Here is a 19,115-nt window from a genome sequence, read left to right on the forward strand (position 1 = left end):
GCGTATAAAAAAAACAATTTTTGTTGTTGATGACAGTATAAATATAAGCCACCACGTGGGGGCGTTAGACAAACATGAACTGGGGGAACTGTCACCAAAGTTTTTCATATTTTTCATGATGTTGGTATATTGAGATTAATTATAAAAACTGTCATAGAAACGGTAATTGGGCGTCTATTATTTAGGTTATTATTCAATGATTTTGTTTACCAAAGCATGTAGCGCTGATAAAATACAATTCCGCGTTATACTTTCTACTAAAAAAACAGAACCACGTATTTGAGGTGATAAAACCAGATCTATTGTGCAACACGTAAAAGTCACCGAATACAAAAACACAGTTATAGATTTCACCTACAGTTTTGCTTTGATTGTGAAACGCTCTTGGGGTCCCATCTGGGGCAGAGGCGGGCTGGGATGCGCTGGGACGGGGGCTTGGCCGAGGGACTCGGCGGAAATCGGCGCCCTCCCACCAGTTCGGGACGGGGAGCGGGACGGACGCTGAGGACGGCGCTCTGAGCGTTTGCTGAACATGCTGTTCCATATTGCGGCTGCGTTATGTAAGTATGAAAAATAACGTAGTACTGAAGATTATTCAGGCAGAGGCTAACTTGTGTACAGTATATGTGTAGTTATTTTGGAAGAAGCAGGGGACCGTTCAGAAAAGTGATGTTGAATGACTGATGTTTGTGTAAGTCGTTCGTTTTTAAATATCACTAACGTAAATGAAATTCAACAGAACAAAAGCAATTCCTGTCTGGGAGTTCAGTCATTCCTCAATCATCAGATCTTTTATACTGTACACATACACTGTAACTTAGCCTCCCCGGTTTCCTCGATACTAAGGGTCGAAATGCTGTTTTCTAGTTTCTTTCAGCTGGTTTCACGTCTGAAACGAAATTAAATGCATGTCATTAAATAACACAGAAACACTTAACAGATTTAACACTTAACATGAAAGTAACACTGTTGTAATGAAATATCAAATGTAAATTGCCCTTAGTCTTATTTTCAAACTTGCACCGTTATATAACTGATTAAAATTCACTAGGTCAGCAGACTGTTCACATGAATTAAATTAGGCCTAAAACATATACTGTCTCCTTCTACTATGTCAAGTGTCGGTCTCTTATTATTAAACTATTTATTGTATTAGTAGCATGACCATAACCAGGGTAGTTAGCCTAATGGCTATGGAAAAGGTCATGGGCTAAGTTAAAAGTTTTTTAAAAAAATACTCGGGGCTATTATTTAGGTTATTATTTAATGATTTTGCTTACCAAAGCATGTAGCACTGATAAAATACAATTCTGCTACAGCCCCGAGTGTTCGGACCTAACGATGCCCATTGACCCTAACCCATCTATAATCCGTGTAGGTTTTGCTGCGGTCACCCGCGCCCAGGTGCCCGACATGAGAGACCTATGCACGGAGAGCAGCTGCTACCCGGCGACGGGCGACCTGCTCATCGGCCGATCCCAGCGGCTCTCGGCAACCTCCACCTGCGGACTACAGGGTCCGGAGCACTTCTGCATCGTCAGCCACTTGCAGGTGAATGGGATGGCAAGTTCTTCGACAGGCTGGAAAATCCTTTGGTGCAAGTTCCCCTTTTAATGAGTTGATATCACATTAAATCTCTCCTAAAGATTTATCGTGCCGTCATTGCCAGTTTATCGTGTGAGTTGAATTTGTCAGGGAAAACGAATTAACATTGACTGTTAAATGAGACGTGCTCCTTCACGCGCATCACCACCCAAACGGCACGGGAAGGGACCACGGACAGTGTGAACCGTGACCCCCAACACCTGCTTATTTATTTTTCATATTTCGTGTGGAACAGTCTTTACAGGCCCATTATATTAAAAGTCACCATTATCCATTATCCTTCAATGCCATGCATTCTCTCCTTTAAAAAAAAAAAAAGTTGTGCAATCTAACTGCAAGCTTAGAGAATCATGTGAGGTCTGCATCTGGGGTACAGATTATGTTGGCTGGTCCTTAGCTGGTTCTGAACTGGCAAATGTGGACTTACAGATTTGCTTACATTAAGATAAAGAAGTACCGTTCATTAAACATAATTATTTGAGCAGTTGTGAACATCATGCCTTGAGATTTTCCTCGTGAGTTTAAAGGAGGCCAGACGGTTTTCTTTTGTTATGTCTTTTGAAGCCCTTGAATGTCATCTTTGTGTTCTCATTGGCTTTTGCATTCTTCAACCCCCCCAACCCACCCCGCCGCCTCCTTAGGATGAGAAAAAGTGCTTTGTGTGTGACTCCAGGGAAATGTACGACGAAGCCACACAACGCACAGAAAGCCACCGAATCGAGAATGTGGTGACAGCATTTGCCCCCAATCGCCTGAAGACTTGGTGGCAGGCTGAGAATGGTGAGCTCTAAAGTGGGATATAGCCTTTCCCATTTGACCATCTTAGTCAAGAGTGATTCTAACATCATAATTAATGGGTTGATCAGCCTATCGATGTTGGGAAGAATAGATTTGGTGGCTGATTAAATAAACATAAGAGCTCCTTTTGAGCTGATCTTGGCAGCCCTTAGAGGGTGGCCTTGCTTTTTTCCTGTTATTATAAATTACATACATAAATATGCCTCTCTGTTTTGTAATACTATGAAATGAGTTAAGATAAACAGAGGAAATCAGACCCCTGCAAACTGGAGCTGAAGGAGACATGGATACAATCGTTCTGTGGGAAAAGAATGAAACCGTTGTCTCATCAGACCAGGGGCTGCCAGCACCACAGATGGGCCTGGGAATCTGGAGGCCGCAGGCCGATTGACGGCATTTTGGGAATTACAGCCCACTCATGTAACAGCCATGCAAGCCTGATTTCTCCCTGACATGTGGCTTACGTGTAGCTCAGCCAGCCTCATCCTACACAAGCAAGGGAGGTTCTGGCTTCCTGGAAAGCTCAGTTCCCCAGCTGTCCAGCGGTCATTCAGATTGCACCAGACCCCACTTAGGGTGACTAAAATAAATCGATCCTACATGACAGGTCCCGCTAAGTGCTCTAAAGAAGGATTAGTAGAGAAGTGCCTTCTTCTGAAGCAGACACGAGGTGGTTACTATGGACTCATTAAGTGGTGCAGCTGTGTGTGGAATTAATGCTTAAGACTTTTTTTGGCTCGTTCCACAGGAAGTTAGCACTGATGCTGTGACTGTCCTGCAGATCCGGTTTGTGTTTAGCTTGGCAGCGTTAACTGCACTCACACAGATGTTTCTGTTTGCGCTACGCTTCCTCATCCCCTTAGGGTTGGAGAACGTTACCATCCAACTGGACCTAGAGGCTGAGTTCCACTTCACCCACCTCATCATGACCTTCAAGGTGATCCTGAATCCAAAAACATATCTAGTCACAATTTACTGAACAGAATCTCCTGCTTTGTGATGGTGGGAGAGACGAGCTTTTGATATCTGCAGTGGACGGGAGGGTAATGCTCTGTCCATCAACGTCAGCTATATGCCACTGGTCACTTCCTTGGTTCCTATTGGCTCACATTTTAAAGGCATGTTTCTCCCATGGCTTTTAAATGGCTCATAGCTTTATATGTTTTATAATGTTTAACACTATACTCATGTTGGTCATTATCACAATAGGCTATTGCAACATTGACTGTATGAGTGCGTTTTTTTGCAGACTTTCCGACCTGCTGCCATGGTAATAGAGAGGTCTATGGACTTTGGGAGAAAATGGCAAGTGTACCGCTATTTTGCCTACGACTGCGAGTTGTCCTTTCCCGGTATTTCTCGCGGCCCCATGAAGAAGGTGGATGACGTCATCTGTGACTCTCGTTACTCGGACATCGAGCCCTCAACAGAGGGGGAGGTATTTGCTGCAGTTTGACGGTCTGAGTACCTCAGGCTGATTCTTAGTTCCCTAGTTGTAACAGACATACTGTTTCTCCAAACCTGTCTCTGACTCTCATCTTTTTTAAAGGTTATCTTTCGTGTCTTGGATCCTGCATTTGAAATCGAAGATCCGTATAGCGTTAGGATCCAAAGTAAGTCACCCGGGGCCACTAATTTGCATGTGGGTTCGTTCCCTGGCGCCACCCCAGCGGCACTGCAAAGGATTATGAGCTCCATTTTGTTTGAGTCCATGCTTCCACCCACTGGTAGCTCACATGGAATTTAACACAGGAAATGGCCCCCATAAGACCTCTGCGCCACAGAGGTCCTTCTATACAGTAAGTGGCTGTTCACAGGCCTTTTATGTCAGTAAACAGGCCGCAGGGGAAAGATGTGAACATGCACTGGAGGCCTGGGAATGCAGGACCTCTCACTGCCCAAAGAGAGACTCTTTGGGTTGAGCTGAAAGTTGATGTGGCGAATACTGATAACACATTTTTACACATCTGCAAACAACTCATTAAGTCGTCACTTAAACGTGGCATTGATTTTCCTGTCCCCCCACACCCCCACCTCCTGAAATTTGCACCCAGGCTTGCTGAAGATCACAAACCTACGGATAAATTTTGTCAAGCTACACACGCTGGGGGACAACCTTCTGGACTCACGGATGGAGATAAGGGAGAAGTACTACTATGCCTTATACGACATGGTGGTCCGCGGGAACTGCTTCTGTTACGGACACGCCTCGCAGTGCGCTCCCATCACTGAGTCTGAGGTGGACATGGAGGGTATGGTGAGTGAACCACATGTGTGTGCATTCACTCCCACATAAAACCAGGGTTAACTCACGCCACTCAGTTCAAGAATCTGCACCTTCATGTTTATGTTGCCAGTCAAACACAAACCATCTAAATCTGGGATAAGACCTGTTAGCCTAACACTTATCCTATAAACCATTTTTATTTGTATTCATTACCCATCAGTCTATAATGCCAGCCATAAACTTGGTAACAGAGTCATATACAGTAGGACGTACTGTGAATGCTGTCCAACAGTAGATGCCTGGTTGAGCTGTCCACATGGTATGCTTTAAAATAGCATCATTCTATCACAAAACAATGAATGGAATCTCATGTGAAGCAGCCGCAATGGTATCGTGAGTAAAGAGCTACAGGCAAACTGCCGAACCCAAAGTATTTACAGCTGTTATGGTGAACCTGGAATCTCTTTGTGAGTTTTTAAGTGTGGCCTCTGTTCCCTCAAACCAGTTAAGCAGTTAAGTCCCCGATTCAGTCAATTCCCTCTCAGCCCCAAGCTTCATGTAGCCCTATGTGTGTGCATTCAGGTTCACGGACAATGCGTGTGCAAGCACAACACCATAGGTCTGAACTGCGAGAAGTGCCAGGATTTCTACCAGGATCTGCCCTGGCGGCCTGCAGAGGGACACAGCGCCAATGCATGCAAAAGTAGGTCTGCCTCTGGTCATGGTTGTGTACTGTGTTGACAGTGCATGCAGGAGAGGCACAGGGCATAAGAGAACAAGGCTGACGGTGCATTGTTATATTTCATGATTTGGACAGTTTCTGTGTAATTCACCTTGCAGAAGAAGCTGGCCCAAAAGGCTACACCGGGAAGCTGTTTGACTTCAGCTGGCGCTGGGCTGGTCCACTCTTTAAGTCATTAACTGCAGTTACTGTATCTTTGTCGCGTGTCATACCTGCCTAGAGTGTGACCAGTTCTGCTTCCTGGCTGACGGGTTCGCGAGAGTTCAGCCAACTGCCTGACCCGTCCCCTCTCTCCTACAGGATGCAATTGCAACCAGCACTCGGAGACATGCCACTTTGACATGGAGGTGTACATGTCCACGGGCAATGTGAGTGGCGGTGTGTGTGACCACTGCCACCACAACACCATGGGCCGTAATTGCGAGCAGTGCAAGCCGCTCTACTTCCTGAACCCCGAGAGAGACATCCGTGACCCGCTTGTCTGTGAACGTACGTCTCCCTCACAGTAGAGCTCCCTAACTTACTCCAGTCACCTTGAGGTTCAGACTAGACACGAATAAGGAGCTTCGTGGCCACATTCAGGGCTGAGAACCGCACCCACATTGTATTCCTTTGTGTCTATTCATCTGTCCTTCTGTACTTGTGTGTCTGTCTTCAGGCTGCAACTGCGACCCCATCGGCTCCCTGAATGGTGGCATCTGCGACAGCATGACAGATGTCTTGGCTGGCCTGATCTCGGGACAGTGTCGCTGCAAGCTAAACGTGGAGGGAGAGCGCTGTGACCAGTGCAGGCAGGGCCACTATGGGCTGAGCGAGCACCAACTTGGCTGCCTACGTGAGTGCCTATCCTCCACGCTCTCGTTCCGGCATTCTTAAGTGGCAGCCATTCCTCTCTGTTTCCTCTAACTTGAGCAAGAGACCAATCGATGCATAAATGGCTAAATGGGGGTTTCTTTCCACTTTCTTTCCCAGCATGCACCTGCAATCTACCTGGCACTATTCCAGGAGGGAGCCCCTGCGACACGGACACAGGGAACTGTTTCTGCAAGCGGCTGGTGACCGGCCGAAACTGCGACCAGTGTCTGGTTAGTGACCATAAGCTGGCCCGATTATGTTTAAGGACATCTGGCTCAAAACTAACACTTTAGCTAAGCTCAGGCTATAAAGGGATGTGCTCTTAATGTGGTCTTACCCGACAGCCGCAACACTGGGGACTCAGCAATGACATGGATGGCTGCAGGCCATGTGACTGTGATGAAGGAGGAGCCATTAACAACAGGTATGTTTGCCTTTGGCGCTTGGAGCCATCTGTCTTGTTGCAACATTCAAAGCCACAGAGGTGTTATGGCTGCCTAAGAAACACACACAATATAAGGGCAGAAGGATTTCAGCAGAAGTGGCAGGCTGTCAGTAATAGCTTGCTTCTGGCTGATACATTTCACATTGTAGGGGTTTCCTCTAGCAGTTTCTCTAATGTGGAGATCCTGTTGTGTAACTCCAACAGACAAGTGACTGTGGAATGAATATATTGTGGTATTAATGAAGGTTTTGAGGATTGTTCAGGAACTTTTGGTGAGATGCTGTAAGAATCCTCCATCTTGGGGCAGTGTTGGCCTAATGGTTAGGGAAGTGCAGCAAGGTACTGACTCCCCCCCCAGCACTGCTCCCTGGGTGTTGAATTAGCGGGCCCCTGCTATATCATGATGTCACATATGGGTTAAATGCAGAAGACACATTTTGTTGTTGTGCACTGTGTGTTGTGGTGTGTCAACACTCATCACTGATCACCAAATTCTAATTCCTCTCCAGCTGCTCTGCTGAAACAGGACAGTGTCCATGTCGGAAACACACCATTGGCCGCCAATGCAATCAGCCAGAATCTGGGTTCTACTCCATTGCCTTGGACCACTACATCTATGAAGCAGAGGAGGCCAAGCTGAAACCTGTGAGTTCCACCTAATGTTCTCATACCCTTACTTTTTAATCGACTATCCAGTCTTAGGTGCCCACTTGTGTGAATTGCGTGTGCTGTCAGGATATGACCGTGGTCCAGAGACTCCACCCCCAGGACAGGGACCCTACCTGGACTGGAACTGGACTTGTGAAAGTCTCAGAGGGGGGGGTCCTGGAATTCAGCATCGACAACATTCCCAGCTCCATGAAATACGACATCCTGGTCCGTTATGAGCCTCAGGTGAGAAATGGCACAGGGATGACCCTGCATTTCTTAATTATATGTTATGATGTTCCTTATGATCTGCATTCATTATGACTTTTCCTTTTGCCTTAGTTGCCCGACCAATGGGAGGAGGCACTTGTAACAGTGACTAGACCTGGCGTGATCACGGCAGACAGCCCCTGTGCTGACAGCCGGCTGGATGATGACAGCCAGATGATGTCCCTTCCATCTGGATCCAGGTAGAGTCTCAGGTTTTTCCACATGAGCACCACCATATGGTGGGATGGTGAGGGGTCTTGTTTGACATTTCTGTATTTACATTACAGATATGCTGTGTTTCAAAGACCTGTGTGTTTCGAGAAAGGGCTGAACTATACCCTCCGACTAAATTTGCCCATCTATTCACCCCTAACGGAAATCCAAGACCCCTATATTCTCATTGACTCTGTGAGTGTTTATCCCCAAACACCCTAGAGCTTACCTGCTGTGTTTTAAAGTTTTATACTGCTATACCAGCCATGTATGACACTTCTGTGGTCACATGACTGGTCCACTCTGTTTTGTGGTATTAATATTGAGCCATTTTCTTCTGGAGTGCCTTGGGTAGACTTGAGTCCTGTCTTCCACAGATCGTGCTCATGCCCCACTTGGAGAGCATGGAGATCTTTTCCAGGAATGAGGAATGGGAAACATTCAAGCGTTACCGCTGCCTGGAGAACAGCCAGAGTGTGGTGAAGACACCCATGACAGACATCTGCAAGAGTTTCATCTTCAGCATTTCAGAGCTGCTGCACCAGGGCTCCTTAGGTATGGGCATGCATGGCTTAGTGTGTCCACCTTGTCATGCACACTTTCAAGTTTCAGATTAGGCATAATTTGATTGATGGTAACTCCTCAATGAATGCTTGCCATATTGGTCATTTCATCAAGAGACTAGCATCTTCCTCATATTCCCCCTTCAGTGAGACTTAGGGCCTAACTGGCATAATGAACAAACATTGGAGTAGCAAAATGGTTCAAATGAATAAACCGGTCAGGAATAGGGCATAAATACAGTCGAACCTCGGTACAACGTACCCCGTTTATAACGTTTACACCAATACAACGTTCAAATTTCAATGTCCCGAATTCGCGTAATGCATTATTCCATTTGCCGGTATCGCTTAGAACGTACACCTTTACAGCGTAAACTTCGATATAATGTATGATTTTCAGAGGAAAATAGGCAAACTGACCTTCGTTACAACGTACAGCCTCATCTTCCGACCGCGCGCACAATTCAGAATCGGCTGTTGCCGGTCATCTACATCGCTTAGCAACGCCTAACTGTATGAACCTATCCTCACGAAGCATTCCACGCCGGCCGGACTCCTTGCATGCAGCCCCCGTTTTTCATGGTTTTGCATGCAGGTGTCATGGTATTGAAATTTATTTCAGCCAACTGAATCATACAGGTGCATAATTTCGGTTTGACATTAGGTTCCAGTAAGGTGATTTGAACGATAAGCCGGCAGTGGATTTTGCGTTATGTCGGCTGTCTATGAGTAACTGATATTAACCTAGTTTGAAGAATATAGTTCCTATTCAGAATAGGAACTATCTTCTTCAAACTACACAAGCTGTATGTCATAGTGTCAACTTGAGGGGTGTTTTATAAAGTTTTTTTATATACATTTTGTGTTCTATCATTCATTTTAAGGGACTTGGTTACAATGTACTATGGTTATAACGTACAAATTCTTAATGTCCCCCGAGGTACGTTGTAACGAAGTTTGACTGTACTAATGTTTCAATGTATGTTCTGAAGTATGTCTGTAAATGCCTTCTTCAACCCATTTCATTCCCCCTTTTCCCCCCAGCCTGTCAATGTGACCTCCAGGGATCCCTCAGCAGCTTCTGTGACCCCCACGGGGGACACTGTCTGTGTCACCCCAATGTGGTAGGCAAGAACTGTGACCAGTGCGCCCCCGGCACTTTCCAGTTTGGGCCCAATGGCTGCAGACGTGAGTCCCTTTTTTTTTACACTTGGTCTGAGCATGATGGACAATTCAACCCTGGCTGAAATTTATTTGCTCAAAAATCTGCAATCAGGGGCTAATCAGTCCTCCATATACTGATTCATCCTAATGTAACTATCTGACATAACAACAAATGGTTTTTACAGTCTGGCATCCTGCCTTAATACCACAATGCAGGGAGGAAGGAGGGAGGCTAAGTTCAGTTCCAGGACAAACTGTGGGGTTTCCAGCTGTACCACATCCAGTTCTGTTCAAAGCTGTATTCCTTAAGAGCCGAGAGCGGGCCGACATTTCAGATCAGATAACCTGTTTATCTGTTGTTTCTATAGTCATACAATGACTGAAACCAGCATTTAAGAAAGCATTGTGAGTGTGTGTGTGATACCCTGCAGACTGCGTATCTGCAGCATGTTTCTTCCTCTCCGCCTCCAGCATGCGACTGCCACTCCCTGGGCGCTGTGAATCCCTTCTGTGACAAGGTGACGGGGCAGTGCCACTGCATCCATGGTGCCGACGGCCACCGGTGTGACCACTGCCTCCCAGGCCACTGGGGTTTCCCCAGCTGTCGGCCCTGCACCTGCAATGGCCATGCAGAGTACTGCGATCCCAACACGGGGGAGTGTCTGGGCTGCCGGGACCACACAGCTGGGCACAGCTGCGAGAGGTCAGGGAGCCCCAGTCAGGCTATGAAAGGGAGGCTGGAGAGGAATTAGTCCAATTCTACACACCGTAACGATAACCGCAGAGGAATCCTGTGAGCTTGAATGAAACCAGTCCTTTGTGACCTACCAGATTGGAAAGAATCCAGTGGCCCAAAGTCCAGACTCGAACAGTGTGGTGACACCACATTTATCCACAGGTGTCTCAGCGGTTACCATGGTGACGCAGTGCTGGGTTCTGGTGATCACTGCCGGCCCTGCATGTGTCCCGATGGGCCGGGCAGCAGACGGCAGTTTGCCACGGGCTGTTATCACCACTCCTACCAGGTGTTCTGTTCCTGCAGTCCTGGATACAGAGGTAAAAATACTCACAGTTTGGTAACACTGTGTGAGTTTCAGCACGACATTTGACTTGAACATCTGTCTCACCTGTAGGGTCCAGGTGTGAGGACTGTGCTCCAGGTTACTATGGAAACCCCCATGAAGCGGGCGGGCATTGCTCACCATGCCAGTGCAGCAATAACATTGACATGTTGGACCCGGGGTCCTGTGATGCAAGTTTGGGTGTCTGCCTGAAGTGCTTGTACCACACGGAGGGTGAAGCTTGCCACCGCTGCAAAAAGGGTTACTATGGCGATGCACTCTCACAGAGCTGCAGGAGTGAGTGGACAGTTTGGGCCCAGTTAATGAGTTGAAAATTCCTGAAAGTATACACAGTGTTTATTACTGATTTTTTGTTACTAATAGGCTTCTCTGAATGTGCGCCTGTTCTATCCCCAGAATGTGCATGTAACTACCTGGGAACGGAGAATGGAACCTGTCTCTCAGAAGGAGAGTGTCACTGTGATCCAATCGCTGGGCAGTGCCCCTGCCTTCCCAATGTGGTGGGGCAGAATTGTGACCAGTGTGCCCCAGATACCTGGAATCTGTCCAGCGGTGCTGGCTGCCAGCCCTGTGACTGTGACCCTGAGAACTCTTTCAGGACGTCCTGCAGCAATGTGAGCTGTGGCTGCCCGGTTTGATCCCTGTCCCTACTGCACTTTAGGTCTTAGTCCTTACTCTACCTTAGGTCTCAGTCCTGATGTTTGAACTTGTTTCAAGTAAATAGACAATAACCCTAAGCTAAAACCCAAGCTATAATGTTAACCCTAGCCACTATCCTTGCATCTAAGCCCCCATGTTACTCTCAAAGACTTACTGGCCTTAGTACAGCCAGACCCCATTGACACAATGTGATGTCTCCAGGTTACAGGCCAGTGCTACTGCAAACCCGGGTTTGGGGGCAAAACCTGTCGTGAGTGCAGGGAGCTCTTCTGGGGTGAGCCCAATGTGAAATGTCAGGGTAAGTGAACCACCGGTTCAACGTTTTGTCATTTTAGTGAATTCTCTGGCCCACATTGCTTGTCCTAAGTGATCAACAACTGTCACCACGATGTCTGTGCCCCTGTGTCTGCTCCAAGTCGGTAACTTTTCCAGGAATGCACTTGGCTGCTGTCAGATATTCTCCACAGCACCTCCTATCTCAGAGGAGCCTGACAACAGGGCAAGGGTCACCAGCATGATAGAATATGGAGGTCCTTAAACAGAAGGTCACGAGTATTTTCGGTGCTGTACATGAATGGTGGAGGATTGAAAAAAAGCGTTTAATGTTGACAGCAGTAATAAACAGTGTTTTAAATGTGCACTGTCACTATTTTGTATAGACAGGGTTGTACGAATGTGGATTTTTACAGTAAATTACAGTAGTTACATAAATGTAATACAACAAATGTGCTTCTTTTCTGCTTAGAAGTTCTGTAATGTGGGAATAGTGGGGCACTGGTCATGGAGAAGCCGCCTCCCCCAATCCCATGTCAATGTGAATGGAAACCAGATGTGCTTAAATGTGGTGCATGTCAAAGCCTTGCAGTGAGATGAAGTGTAACAGTGCCGCCTGCCTTCACTGAGAGTGTACAGGCAGCCATCTGTGTCTTAACCAGTTATGGAAGAAATTGCTTCACCCAATTCCTGCTGGTTGTACCAGCACAAGGTCACTCTACCAAGGATAATTCTGCCAGTGGTTAGTTACAGAAATGAGCCCTGAATTGTCTGCCAGTCCTCAGTCACAGCAGACCTGCTCACTTTCAGCTGTATGTTTGCACTGCAAAATTGCAAAACTGGAAAGCTGTGCATGAGAAACTAGATCATTAGGCGAGTTTGTCATGTTCCCTTTCTCATGCACAGTGGCCGTTCCTGTGTTTAAATTGCAGTGCCAGGATGAGTAGTGAGTCTTTAGCGTTTCTGCATTTACATTCCATTTAGTCCCAAGATGAGTACATGGTGGAAGGGGTTCTTCTGTAAGTCAGGATGCATGGCGGTGATTCATCCGCTTTAACCCCCAGTCTGTTTACTGTGTGTTTCCCATTACTAGTGCTCTAGTGATTGAGATTCTCTGATTGCCACTTGCTATGATGGACTGGCATCCTGTCCATGGATGGCTTAACTAGATTTACATTTTGTAAACTGGATCATCATGAAAAATGATGGTATCAGAGCTGAAGTTTTGCATTTTATCTGTAGGGTCCAGCTGAAACGGAAGCGTGTTCTGAAAGAGCAGTGTCCTCCCGGGCCTGTTCTGTTTACAAGTTCTTGGTCATGTTCTCTTGCCCAGGCAAATAAGTTCTACACGCTTGAGGAGTGGAGAGTTCTCAGAAATGAGAACCATATGGGAAACCCCACCCACGTAACCATGGTGGCACGTGTACAATAACACAGCACAGATGTGCCGACAGGCATGGGAATCAGCTGCTGGTCCATTTCACGAAAAGGCTTCTGCACTGCATGGCTTAGTGTCCATACATCCTGTCACAGTGCTGCCCGTAATCACTCTACTCTTTCATGACATCATCCCAGCCCCACAGCTGTTCTGCCTCCCTCTGCCGTTTGGGGAGCCTGAGAGTGGGTGTGCAAACATCTGCGTCGCTTCCATAGAGTGTTCCCAACCTGCCTCTGATTCCTCACTTTTTCTAAATGTGGTGTTGTGTAAGGAACTGGAGCTTCACAATTATGATTTCTCTTTTTATAATATTATTTGCAGTATAAGATAAGAGTATGACATATTTAGTAATTAATGCCGTGTGCGTGCTTATGTGTGTTGACAGAAGACACTATGTTATCTCCGAAAGCCTTGGTGACAGAAGGTTCAGGTCAAAGGAGACAAAATTCTCTTTACCCCTAAAGGGAGATAAGATATAAATTTATAAAGATATAAAGGGAGATAGATATAAATAACGCTTCAGATTAATTTCTTCTCGCTTCTCCAGAATTTGCGCTAAAGTTTGTTGTTGCGGTCTTTCTCTGTTAGCATTAGCAGACTCCGTGTACATGTACTCTGCACTATGGTACGTCTTTAGATGTTTGATCAAACTGCTTGTGTTAAATGACGTGCTGTCCCCTCCTCTTGACACTTTAGCAGAACAGACCTTAGTCTGACAAAATGTCGCAGTTCTGAGTTTTAGCGTAATGTAGCAATTAAGTGGTATCGGCTCTTGGTATCGGACAATTTTTACGAGTATGAGTATATGAGCGCAGTATCGGCCCGATACCTGATGCTGATATCAGTATATTCCTAGTTACTGCTTAAATAATGCATTGATTTACAGAAGTGAACCCTGTCTGAAGCAGACTGTAACTCCACATCTGCAAGTAAAATGCATCTATCAAGTGAGAGGACTGCATTTTTATTCCAAATACAATGCACTTATAACCCAAACCCTATATCCAAGTCTCTGAGTTTGATGAACATGTGCTTGTGTGTAGGTCAACAGCTTTTTAACCAGTGCTTCAGCCTTTTTAAAGGATGTGTGTTCTTTTGCAGCTTGTGACTGTGACCCTAGGGGCATCTCCATGGAGCAGTGCCACAAGACCACAGGTCATTGCGTGTGTGTGGAGGGCGTGGCTGGTCCCCGGTGTGACACCTGTGCGCGAGGCTACACGGGCGAATTCCCTGACTGCGTCCGCTGCCACGAGTGCTTTGCTGTGTGGGACCAGGTCGTCAGTGATCTCACCAACAGGACACAGCAACTTTTGAAGAAGGTGGACACTCTCAAGGTCAGCGGCGTTATCGGGCCCTATCAGGACACCATCGACAACATGGAGCAGAGTGTTGGTGCCATCAGGGCCATCCTGGCCCAGAATCCAGCCACCCAGCCTCTCACAGAAATCCAGAAGCTTCTAGAGGAATCAAGGTTTGGTACCTACTGTATGAATTTGAGGGCAGCAATCAGTTTGTTACAGGCAGGAATCAGACAATGAGAAGGAAGTTGTTCATATACAGTAAGAACTTCACACAGTTCGGCACAGGGTTTTGATTAGGTCAGAGACGCAAGCTTGTAAATCTGAGTAACTAAAAGAATTCCTGCAGCATGCCTGATTTCTAATAGTAGTTTAAATCACATTTTGAACAATTACTCCTTGTCCCTCACTGTAAATCAATTACTCTTCATGCATAGGTTCTAACATGTAACAGAATGACTGCATTTTTTTCTAATATCCCTCTCTCAGAAACTTGCTAGCAAAAATGGACACCAAGCTGAACATTACAGAGGAGGCCCTCAGTCATGTCTGGTTAGATGCCAACAGCACTAGCATAAAGTTGGACTCACTCAGTGAGGAAGCTCTGATGCTACAGAAGACAGTCAAAGACCTGCAGGAGCAGGTGGATTTTGTGAAGAATTCAGATGTACAGGGTGGGTACCAAGGTGGATTGGGCAATGTCTGGCTTAATGCACTTTATAATATTGCAGTTTAAAAGGTTTCTGCTGGAAAATGTTTCTGGTCATTTAAAATTGCTGCTCTTCAATGTATTTTAAGGAGCAATGGACAGCATCACCAAGTACTACCAGCAGTCCATAGATTCAGAGGCACTCGTGAATGCCTCCACTACGGATGCCGACAGCATAGTGCAGCAGTCTACCTTGCTCCGGAAGATGGTGGAGGAGAAGATTAATGAAATCAAGGAAGACTTTGACCAAAACGAGGAGAATCACACAAGGACACTGGATGAGCTTGCTAATCAGCTAGAAACTCTTGACCTGAAAGATCTCAATGAAAAGGTGATGGTTTAGGAATTCCAAACGTCTTAATGGCTATATACAGTTTTGGGATTGGCATGATTTTTCTCTCTGTTGGTTCCAGCACGTAAGCAAAAAGAGAGTTTATTCTGAATAAGTGGCTGACTGAAAGTACACACACAGAACAAAAGATGAAGAGGTTGAGTTCCTTGATTAGTCCATATCTATATGCTTTCCTCTAGACATGCGGACGACCAGCAGGCTCCAAGAGCTGTGCTGAATCTCCCTGTGGGGGGCTGACCTGCCTCAACGATGATGGCACCAAGAAGTGTGGGGGTGATGGATGTGACGGCCTAGTCTCCATCGCCCACAATGCCTGGCAGAAAGCAAAAGACTTTGACAAGGAGATCCTCAGTGCTCTCAAGGAGGTGGACAAACTCTCCAGGATGGTAGGCTTCCATTGTCTTTACTATCAGCACAAAATGAAAAGGTTGATTAACATTTTATAAAACATAGTGTTTCTAAAGAAGAAATTGTGACTACCCTGTACATGTTGCCTGAGAAGTATTGCCGATCCACTTAACCACCGACGGGTGCTTAACTACACCCCCCCCCCCCAATACCACCACCAGGTTTCAGAGGCAAAGGTGAAGGCAGACAAAGCCAAAGCAAATGCTCAGGAGGTTCTTCTTAAAAGCAATGCAACCAAGCAGCGTGTGGACCAAAGCAATGAGGAACTGCTTAAATTGATCAAACAGATCAGGGACTTTCTCACCCGTAAGTGTCCATTCAGTTTGAATATCTCAGATGTTTAAAAATTACCTCAATATTTCATCTAGTGTTATGGTGGAGAACCCACTTCCTTTGGCAGGTAGATTATCTACATAATTTAGAGTTTCCATTAGGAACTCTAATAACTGTGTTATGCCTTAACAATTACTAAGTGAGTAAAAAGTAAGCGAGTGAATCATTGGAATTTCTTCGAGTGATGTTCTTTGGTCTCCCTATGACCACAGAAGATGGTGCAGACCCAGAGAGCATTGAAATCGTGGCTAACCAAGTGCTAGAGATGCAAATGCCCACGACACCAGCTCAGCTGCAGAATCTGACGGATGAGATCCGGGAACGTGTGAGCAACCTAACAGAGGTGGATGACGTTCTGAGCCAGAGTGCGGCAGACATTCAGAGAGCTGAAGCATTGCTGGCCCAAGCCCACAAGGCCAGGTGAGAGCAGGATAGTGAAACTAGGGGGTAGGGAGGAAGCAGGGCAGTCCCTGAAAACGGGGGGGGTGTAAGTACAGAAATATTCCTCACATTTACTCTCAGAACTCCTGATATAAACCGCTGACCCTCTGTTGTAGTGAGGAAGCTAATAATGTGAAGGACACAGCCATGATGGTAAAGGAGGCCTTGGAGAAGGCGGAACGTGCCCAGACTGCTGCCTCCAAAGCCATTAAACAGGCTAACAACAACATTAAGGGCACCCAGGACCTGCTGACAACAGTGAGTATCCCAGAATGCAACAGTAAGCCTAAACAGCAGCTAATCCCCAGAATTCTGTTCACGTGGCTGTCAGTGCTGGAAAGAAGAATTCAAAAGCTCCAGTGGGGGACACCTGTGCACTAGTGCTGGGCGGTATGACCAAAAATTTGTATCGCATTATTTTTTACGATTCTGGTGGTTTCATGAAATATCACAGTAATTTTTTCCCAGGTTCAACCTTACTGCAGCAGCAAGCGTTTACATCAATAAAATGTGTTTATGAATGTTTTTAAAAATGCATATTTTTATTAAATAGGCTATTATAAAAATAATTTACATTTAGCTTTATAGTATAACTGACATGTTTTATTATGTTAATAATGTATATTTAACTAGATAGCTATGTGTTTTATTGATGTTAACCGTATATTACAGTAGCTCCATGGAGACACATTTAATTGATTATTGCCATATATTTAGCTTGGTAACAACATGTTTGCTTAACTGGTATGATTTTTATAATTAGTACCGTGATAAATCGATTTTGTTTTGCCGATATGCATTGAAACGCATACCTAATTATATTACACGTAATCCAAATTTTCAGGCACATACTGGAGCAGTAGCTGTAAATACTATAATGCTGAAGTTACATTTATAATAGTTTTAACTGTTTCTGAGAAGGGTATGCAAAGTTAACAGGGGTCACTACTCAATACACTCTTTACAACAATACATAGTGCTTCTGTACAATACTATATCATTTGCTGTCTATTTAAACATTACAGCTGTTCTTTCAACAATGCTACAGTATGGTGGTCTATGAAAAATTCACACCACATGGCAAATGCCCAGCCAGGACTACTGTGCACTGGTGTAGAGTCTGTGTGCAGACAATTATTGGGAATTAGTTAGTAGCCTAACTGAAGTAGTTTGCCTTAAAGGGATTTTGTACCAAAAAGAACTTGATGTCCCTTCTACGCCATCTCAGGTGGAGTCTGAAACGGCAAACTCAGAGTTTAAACTGAACAACGCCACCCAGAGGCTGCTGCAACTGGAGAAAAACCTGGATATGATAAAGATGAAGGCCCAAACAAATACCCTGAGCGCTGAGCAAACGGAGAGCTTGGCGAAGAAGATCGGTCAAGAGGCCGAACAAGTCAGAATAGTGCGTACCAGAGATAAAACCGACTCCTGCTTTGCACTTCCTCTGCTTTTCAAAACCTAATGTTAATCTCTTGGCATACTGTTGCAACAGTTTCTATCTGATAGTTTTTTTTTTAAGCAAAGCAATTTAACCAACTTGTAAATTGACAGGAGCTGGACAAAGAGTTGCAGGAAAAGTACATCTCAGTGGAGAATCTGATAGGCCAGAAAGCCAATGGTGTGGCTGGTGCCAGGAGGAGGGCAGAGCAGCTGCAGCAGCAGGCAAAGGAGATGCTGTCCCAGGCCAGCAGCAGACTGCAGCTACTGGAAGGTGGGAGAGTCAATGTACATAATTAGTATATACACTTGAATATTTTCACAAGATCTCTGAGTAGGAATCCTTAGGGGATTCACACTAACTTCGATGAAAATTCGTTTTTAAACTCTTTTTCCAGATTTAGAAAAATCATATGAAGAGAATCAGAAGGTATTAGAGGACAAGGCAGGTGAGCTGGCAAAGTTGGAGAAAACCATTCAAGATCTGCTACAGGAAATCAGCAGCAAAGTCACGATGTACAGCACCTGTGTGTTTTAACTGTGCGACAGAGCCCAGCAAAGCTCCTGATTTCATAGACTCACCATGAAACTGAACACCCGGAGAGCCTAAGCAATGTGTTGATTCATAAAAACTTTTATAATGAGAACCAAATCACCTTTAACAATTCCTACACTATATCATGTTAAAACAAAGAACTGAATGCAATCACTTATTCAGTTTTTGACCATGTAGTTGAATTTTTTTTAAAAGAACAATTAAAATATTTACACCATGTGTTTAAAATGTTCATTCAAAATGTAGGACCAAAAGTGTGATATAAAAGCTGAAGCACTTTCTGTCCTAATGTTTATTTCCCATGAGATCTTGTGAAACCGACAGTTTCACAATATGTGTCTCACACAACTAAAACAGGACTTTATCTTCAGAATGTTACATTAAACCTCCAACTATCATGTTCTGCTCACAAAATTCCCCTTTACTCGCAGATATTCATACACACTTGGTTGCTAACGTAACACCTCCAGCAGGTCATCCTTTACATTCCTTAATGAAGTGCAGGGCTCTCAAACAGATAATGATTGGCTCACAACATGGGTACAAGATGAACATAGAGTCTCTCTGAAGCAGAAAAACAGCATACTTCACATAG

At 45.3% G+C, this 19,115-nt stretch overlaps 1 protein-coding gene and 1 long non-coding RNA gene across 3 annotated transcripts; one reads left to right on the forward strand and one right to left on the reverse strand.

Moving 5' to 3' along the window:
* The first annotated feature begins 410 nt into the window (after positions 1-410).
* On the forward strand, positions 411-18,801 carry LOC111853394 (laminin subunit beta-1-like). 2 transcript variants are annotated; one of them, XM_023830216.2, is made up of 33 exons: positions 411-560; positions 1,379-1,551; positions 2,247-2,385; positions 3,267-3,340; positions 3,653-3,841; positions 3,953-4,016; positions 4,458-4,660; positions 5,213-5,333; positions 5,673-5,861; positions 6,031-6,207; positions 6,345-6,457; positions 6,572-6,651; positions 7,182-7,317; positions 7,408-7,566; positions 7,663-7,790; positions 7,878-7,998; positions 8,181-8,358; positions 9,411-9,554; positions 10,002-10,233; positions 10,429-10,586; positions 10,664-10,888; positions 11,009-11,226; positions 11,474-11,570; positions 14,085-14,454; positions 14,771-14,955; positions 15,080-15,321; positions 15,522-15,728; positions 15,912-16,056; positions 16,296-16,503; positions 16,641-16,782; positions 17,753-17,929; positions 18,079-18,238; positions 18,363-18,801. In XM_023830216.2, the coding sequence occupies exons 1-33, from the start codon at positions 533-535 to the stop codon at positions 18,500-18,502; spliced, it is 5,322 nt and encodes a 1,773-aa protein (XP_023685984.2). In that variant the 5' UTR covers positions 411-532; the 3' UTR covers positions 18,503-18,801. The 2 variants fall into 2 exon arrangements, with proteins under 2 accessions (XP_023685984.2, XP_023685985.2); XM_023830217.2 differs by having other exon boundaries at positions 16,299-16,503.
* On the reverse strand, positions 9,594-10,496 carry LOC140587655 (uncharacterized). Its single transcript, XR_011989351.1, has 2 exons — positions 10,359-10,496; positions 9,594-10,267 (listed from the first exon to the last, which is right to left on the reverse strand). It is a non-coding gene; the product is annotated as an uncharacterized lncRNA (long non-coding RNA).
* Positions 18,802-19,115: the final 314 nt, after the last annotated feature.

The sequence above is a fragment of the Paramormyrops kingsleyae genome, chromosome 1 (genome assembly GCF_048594095.1).
Source record: "Paramormyrops kingsleyae isolate MSU_618 chromosome 1, PKINGS_0.4, whole genome shotgun sequence".
NCBI classification, from domain to species: domain Eukaryota; kingdom Metazoa; phylum Chordata; class Actinopteri; order Osteoglossiformes; family Mormyridae; genus Paramormyrops; species Paramormyrops kingsleyae.

Bases quoted from the DNA above. Each gene is read 5' to 3' on its own strand.
- LOC111853394 (XM_023830216.2), top strand. From the start codon at position 533: ATGCTGTTCCATATTGCGGCTGCGTTAT. The intron at 9,555-10,001 runs GTGAGTCCCTTT...CTCCGCCTCCAG, and splicing joins TGGGCCCAATGGCTGCAGAC to CATGCGACTGCCACTCCCTG. The intron at 17,930-18,078 runs GTGCGTACCAGA...GTAAATTGACAG, and splicing joins AGGCCGAACAAGTCAGAATA to GAGCTGGACAAAGAGTTGCA.